Source organism: Staurois parvus, unplaced genomic scaffold (assembly GCF_062004578.1).
Source record: "Staurois parvus isolate SC_StPar_1 unplaced genomic scaffold, SC_StPar_1.0 ptg000573l, whole genome shotgun sequence".
In the NCBI taxonomy this organism is placed as follows: Eukaryota; Metazoa; Chordata; class Amphibia; order Anura; family Ranidae; genus Staurois; species Staurois parvus.
The window spans coordinates 474762-482253 of record NW_028318369.1 but is presented as its reverse complement, the minus strand read 5'-3'; the positions used below and the strand labels follow the sequence as shown (position 1 = coordinate 482253).

The following is a 7492-nucleotide window of genomic DNA, read 5'->3' as shown; positions in this document are numbered from 1 at the left end:
CTAATTGCCAGTTTTGGCTAGCTTTAGTTGGGGCCCTTCTGAAGGTGGTGCACATGTGGCTGTCCCTTTTAGAGTGTGCAGTAGACGGCTAGTGGGTTGCTGAATAAAGAGCTGTCTATATTGCCCTAACTATGTCAATGTTGGGATAAACACGGATGGTCAGCTCACCCCTCCTGGCACACAGAAATCCAGTCCAGATCACTTGGCAGTCTGCAGTTCTATGAAGTCAGGTCCCAGAAGCTCAGCTCTGGTGTAGGCCCTCACACCAGCAGCAGATCTCTACAGCCTTGGGTTCTGTCATGGCAGGAGACCTCACAGCCTCTCAGTACTTTGAACCTTGGGTGGGCACAGACACCCCAGCGATGGGTCTGCACTTCTCCAGGTCCCCGCACACAGGAAGCTCACAGTGGCTCAGGCTCTTGGCACTGTGGTGTGGGGGTGTATATAGAGAATGTGTCAATGGAATGGAAGGATTTTTGAGGCACAACTCACACAAAATATATTATATTACCATTTCAGATACTTTATTCCAGAAGAATCATGAAGTTATAAATTCATTGAGAACAAAGCTTTCAGATAACCTCCATTTGTCATCATTATTTGTACATAATGTATCCATTTCCAGAACGTATGGTCATCTCCATCTCCACACATTCATTTCTACAAACTCCTCCCATTTGTATTCTATGACTGAACTCGACACGTTTCCTGGATTGGGATCCACTTCTTCAGGGAGAAGAATAATGGAGGATTGTTTAAGAATCAACACAACAAAATGTTCCAAAAATGAAGAAAACACAGAAATGTATAGATTGCTACATTTGTATACAACAATGTCAGAGTGCCCATGCTGTGGCTGCAGATACTTGGAAACCACCAGGGGAGGCGCTACACCATGATAGGAAATTCTATTGGGGGGATCAACACGGGGCCGAGGCTAGCCCCGCCCTCTAAGATGATCCTTCTCTTCCATAGAAATGCTGGAAGGAGCCCCCTTCCATAGCTATCTTGTGTAACACGGCAAGTACTAGAAAGAGGAGAATTCTAAGATGAAAGCAGAGATAGATTCAGAACATCCATGTCCTCCATCTCTAAAGACGATTTCCAATATCTCATAGAATCCAACATCGTTTCTTCACGACTTCCCGCCCACACCAATTCTCACATTCCCCCTACATGTACCAATCACCATTGTTTTACTAGAAAAAGACTTAGAACCCCTAAACATTATATATATATTAAGAAGAGACCCGAGAGAATAAAATGGTGGGTGATGCAATTTTGTGTCACATGGTATTTACGCTGCGATTTATCAAACGCAATCTTTTGGTAAATAATACACTTTAATGAATTTTAATGGAAAAAAACACAATATATAACCTGGAACTTAATTATCTCCATAAGTGAGGATTTAAACATTTTTAGGGGTTACCAGTTTGGAGTTACAGAGGAGGTCTGGAGCCGCCATCATTGCTCTTGTTGTAACGTTTGTGGTGATACCTCACATGTGTGGTGGGAACACCGTTTACATATGTGGAAGTTACCTACATATACATGTGAGCACGGGGGATGGGGACACGCTAAAAAAAGTATTTTTTTCATATTTTTACAATGTCCCTTTATGTATTTATTTATTTTTATCACTTTTATTGCTGTCATAAGAAATGTAAACATCCTCTACCCTGGAAAGGAGGAGATAAACAAACATCGATCTCTGCATTCCACGAAAAAATGTCAGTGTTCACATCTGCCGGAACCTGAAGTGACGTCCGGCCTCCCAGGACCATAGAGATGGCCAAGGACCATCCAGCCCACAGCCAGCTCTATGGTAATCATGCAGTACCTCCGGTTTAGGTACTGGGCTCCCTGATCACACAGGAGATGGTTGAGAGACCCCAGTGGGTGGGGAAGGGGGGGTTCCCCTCCAGCTGCCTATAAAAGCAGTCCAGCAGCTAATCAGCAACTAGGATGGCTTTTCCATGACAAGGAATGTCCAGCCTGGAGCTGCAGTCATCATCCCAGTACGTCCTACAGGTAGGAAGGGGCTAAAGTCTAAACCATCAATGAGGTGGATAGTGCACGGTACTGCAGAGTGTGAGAGCCGGAGCAACCAATCAGAGGGGGGAGTGCAGGCAGCACTGTGATGTCTATTACTGATCAGCATGTTCCCCGCTCTCACCCTCTTCATCTTCCCGTCTATTCTACATATTAGCAGCCTGATGTATGACGGCTCTCTGTAGAATATCATCTTCTCTGGTGGGGAAGATGAGGAGGGTGAGAGCGGAGAACACGCTGCACAGCAACATCCATCTCAGTGCTGCTTCCACTGGCACCGACACCCACACTGCTCCAATTCTAGGAAGGAGATGTTCTATTACAGTCCATGCCAAGACAAAGACTTGATTTCTAGTTGTGGATGGTGTGGGGAAGGAGGAGAACCCCGGCTGGCTTTTCCTACTATAGGGGGCTCTGGGACAAGGAGTGAGGGCCAATCTGTACCAGGGACACAGACATAGAAAGATCTGACAGGGGCCCCAAACCTTCCCCTTCTTTACTCCACTAAACATAGGATTCTTATTTCACTCTGTGTTTCTGTTGGAGAGTTCCCCTCATTTCCTGTCTAGGAAAATGTTGTCACCGGGACAGGAAGTGAGGAGAACTCTTTCTAACGGAGCCCCAGATAGGAAACACCTGACCGGGGATCTAATCCTGACCCACTTGGCCTACAAACTAAGTCTTCAGTCCCACTGGATCCCACTTTGTAATCTGGAAATGTCACGTGAAGTAATTTGATCTCAAAGTCGGATGTCAGTGGGACTTCAGGTGCGACTTGCAGGACATCTGTGTGACTTTATATACAAGTCTATGCAAGTCGCAGCTGAACTTGGAAAAAGTAGTGCAGGAAGAACTTTCATAATCGGTGCGACTCGGATGGAGGGGGATTTGTACCGGTATGACCGCTTCCATTGTGGACAATAGAGTGCGACTTGTCATGTGATGAGAAACTATCAACTCACATGACGAGTCGCACCGCTGTGACCGGGGACTAAGAAACACAGTCTGGGCTCTCTGGTACATCAGATTATTTCTTTCAGTAGTAAATCTGTAGAAGACGTCTTCATATATTTCCTCTCAGATTGTTACATTTATTTCCATCTCTTTGTAGTATAAATTGTATGGAGGAGGGGGAGGGGCAGGAAAGAGAGGGAGGAGCTGAGAGAAGGGGGAGGGGCCGAGAGAAGGGGGAGGGGCAGAGAGGAGGGGGAGGGGCAGAGAGAAGAGGGAGGGGAAGAGTGGAGAGGGAGGGGTGACCTCATCCTATCCCATCACAGTGACCGCACCCCACCCTCTATGTCTGATCATGTGCCACCCCACACAGAGGAACCACATGGGGGAGGGGCAGGGGGAAGGGGAGGGGCAGAGAAGAGGGGGAGGGAAAGGGAGGAGAGGTGACCCCATCCTATCCCATTCTAGTGACTGCACCCCACCCTCTATGTCTGATCATGGTGCAACCCCATATAGAGCGACCACATGGGGGAGGGGCAGTGAGGAGGAGGAGCAGAGAGGAGAGGTGATCCCCATCCTATCCCATCACAGTGACCACACCCCACCCTCTATGTCTGATCATGGTGACACCCCACACAGAGGGATCACATGGAGGGAGGGACAGGGAGGGGGGAGGGGCAGGAAGAGATGGCTGGTGTCACACTGTGATAACTCTGCTTAAAAATTACAAAGTATTATGTCAGATTGTCGATAGATGGATGGATGGATGGATGGATGGATCGATCGCATCATCATCATCATCACTGACCATTAGGACCAATGTTATTGTGACTCCAATAATTGGACAGAAATTCTACCCAATCACAGAGATCGGTGACAGAGGAGAAATCTCACATTTATTTATAGTACAAAATCTTGCAGGAAGCCCCGCCCACCTCTATATACTATTGGATGAATATGAAATGAACTCCAATTTTTTGTCTGACATCACCAGGCTGTGGGCGGAGTTCTCACATCTCCCCCCTCCCCCCACATATCTTTATACAACCTCCCCCTACATGTACCCCAGCATGGAGGGGCTCAGTGAAGGTGGTGGTGAAGGTGTGGAGGTGTTGGATCGGGTCACACAGATCATAGAAGGAGATCCGCCCGGCCTCATAATCCAGATCTATCCTGACTCTGTTACTGGAGGGATTGGGGGGTAATGGGATCCGATGTCTGTCATGTATCACTGAATACTGATCACCTTCCCTGTCCAACCCCCAGGACTTGGTATTATATCCAATCACTGACTCCTCCCCTCCTCTCCTGACTATACTGGGGTAACACATCCCGACTGTCCAGCTCTCTGACCCCCCGACATCCACATCCCAGTAATGTCTCCCTGAGGAGAACCTCTGACTGCTCATCATCTGAGGACAATACAGGAATCTCTCTGGTGTTTTGGGGCGATTCTGGTTTCTCTCTGACCTGGACACAGTTTTCCCGCCATCTGATATCTGTAGATCATTACCAGCTGTGTTTCCATCCAGTAATATGTCTGCAGCCCCCTGTATATAGAAGGATACATTTCCCCCTGTTATTATATCAGATAAACCTGTGTGTAAGACCCCCGCCACATCCAGCCCCCCTCCATCATGGAGGAGGTCCTCATGTCTCTCTCTGTCCTCATCATCTCCATCCTCAGTATCACACAAGTCACCTGTGTCTGATTCCTGTAGGACAGTCAGTGGATCCATCATGTTACACAGCTCCTCAATGTCCCTCATCTTCCTGGACAGCTCCTCCTTCTTTATTTCCAGATCCCGGATGAAGATGGAGACCCGCTCTGCCCTCCCGGAGATGTCCCTCAGGACTCTCTTCTCCAGGTCTTCCAGACGTCTCCTGAGGTCTATAAACAGGGCAGTGACTCTCTCGGTGTCACCAGCTTCTTCTTCTTCTACTTTCCTCCTGTGTTCCTGCAGACTCTGGACTCTTTCCTCCATCTCCTCTCTCTTTGTCAGAAGTTTCTGCAGAACATTCCTCAGTGTCTCCTTCTTCTTCTCAGAAGCCCCATCCAGTGACATCATCTCATGTCCTTTATGTCCTCCAATCATACAACAAGACACACAGATACAGGTCTCATCCTCAGTGCAGTAATACTCCAGGATCTTCTTATGGACGGAGCATTTCCTGCTCTCCATGGACAAGGTGGGGTCAGATAAGATGTGTTCTGGGGACTTTTTGTGGACTTTCAGGTGTTTATCACACAGAGAAACCTCACAGAGTAGACAGGATCTAACAGCAGGTACAGGAGAGTCCACACAGTAAGTACAGAAGACCCCGGAGTCCTCCTGACCTGGCTGAGCAGACAGGAAATTCTCTGCTATGTTACGTAGTTTCATGTTCTTCTGCAGTGGAGGACGACCCGGAAACTTCTGTCTGCATTCAGGACAGGAATATCCTCCAGACCCCTCCTGTGTATCCAGCACACGACCAATACAGACCCGGCAGAAGTTGTGTCCACATCTCAGGGTCACAGGATCGGTATAAATGTCCAGACAGACGGAACATTCCAGCTCAGCTCTCAGAGCAGAAGACGCCATCGCTGACCACAGAAGAGAAACTAAACTGAAAGTCTCTGACAATGGAGAGGAATGCAGTGGGGGAGGGGTGACACCCTCCTACACAGGGTGAGGCTGTGCTGGGTGAGTATTATAGGACACGGAGATCAGAGTACAGAAGGAAGAAGCTTTTATTTGCAGTAGTCATGGTAATCGCACCTCCCAACATTGCAGGACAGAGAACGAGGGAAAGACGGATGTGGGGAGAAGTGAGGAGCACTAAGTGCATTGAGATGGGAAGTGGAGGTGACTACATGATGCTGAAAAGGGATTCGGTTCTATAGAGTCTGAGCTCACACTATACACTGCGTATACTGCAGCCTGTGTACCCCCAAAACATGTCTTCATTATTGCACCCCAACATGCAGAGAGTAATGGGGGTAGTCACCTCGTCTAGGCAGGTTCAGTCTGTACTGAGCGCCCCCTTCAGTCTGAGGATGAGATATGTGGTTCCACTGGTGTAATATTACTATAGGGAAATGCCTTGTGGGTAAACAGCACCCCTTCAGTCTGAGAATGGGATATGTGGTTTCATTGGTGTAATATTACTATAGGGAAATGCCTTGTGGGTAAACAGCGCCCCTAAATTAGTGCACTGCTGAATAGCAAACAATGTCCAGGTCATGAAGGGGGTGGTTAGGGAATGCCCTCCAAACACTCCAGCACTATGATATGGAGATTTATCACATGAAGTAAATGAGTAGTCCTTGTGGCACTGAGGATCCTATATTCCCATAATACCCGGAGATGCTGGAAAATCCTGGTTCTTGAACACAATGACTGAGAGGGCTCCCCACCCCCACCAGGGTCTGATGGCAGACAAGGTGCCCTGTCACTGGGGTTTGGCATGAGGCTGGAATGGAACAGAACAGCACAGGGGCAGGTTGGGCAGGAACAGCTGTCATGGAGACATATTAGACTGGTACATCTGGCAGAGACAGGCTCACTTAGAACTGCTGGCACAGAGGCAGGATTGATTGGGACTGGTGGTGCAGAAGCTGGTTAGACAGGAACTACTGGTGCACAGTCTCTACTGGAACTGCTAGCATGGAGGTTGAATTGACTGGAACTGCTGGCGCAGACACAGGCTCACTTGGAACTGCTGGCACAGAGACAAGTTCACTTGGAACTGCTGGCATAGAAACAGGCTCACTTGGAACTGCTGGCACAGAGACAGGCTCACTTGGAACTGCTGGCGCAGAGACAGTGTCAGGAAAGGCCTGCCCATAGTACAGGTAAAGTTCCACGGCGCACAAATATGTGCAGGGTCCTGGCAAGCTGAGCAGATGTGCAGGCACTTGGGCAGAGGCGCATGCAGTTGTGCTCACATTGGAAGAGGACCCTCTCCCCTGGATGAAATATGTCATCACCTGGCAGCGCTCACTCAAGCAGTTAAGACTCTACAGGATGGATATGCGCACCTGAACCCCGTGTACCTACTCCTGAGCGGTTTAATGGAGACCGAAGCAAGTTTAGAGCGTTCCGCAACGCATGTCAACTTTACTTCAATCTCCAGCCAAGAACCTTCTCTACAGAGACTGTCAAGGTGGGGTTCATTATTTCCCTGCTTCAAGGTGAACCACAAATGTGGGCATCACCCACATTTAAACACTATGACCACTCTCTTTGACGCAATGGCTCAACTATATGATGACCCACAACAAACCACTACCACTGAAGCAGCATTACATGCGCTCCAACAAGGTCACCGAGCGGCCGAGGACTACGTCACGGACTTTAGACGTTGGAGTGGGGATACCAATTGGAAAGATGCTGCCCTGCGTCACCAGTTCCACTTGGGTCTGGCTGAGCCCCTCAAAGACGAACTTGCTTAAGTTGGCATACCAGACTCTCTGGAGGATTTGATCACGCTAGCCATTCAG

The 7492-nt window shown here is 48.5% G+C and overlaps 1 protein-coding gene across 1 annotated transcript; it reads right to left on the bottom strand.

The window, feature by feature from the left end:
• Positions 1-502: 502 nt before the first annotated feature.
• LOC149450518 (E3 ubiquitin-protein ligase TRIM39-like) lies at positions 503-5633 on the bottom strand. The gene has a single exon (XM_089691872.1). The coding sequence runs from the start codon at positions 5589-5591 to the stop codon at positions 4017-4019; it is 1575 nt and encodes a 524-aa protein (XP_089547998.1). The 5' UTR covers positions 5592-5633; the 3' UTR covers positions 503-4016.
• Positions 5634-7492: the final 1859 nt, after the last annotated feature.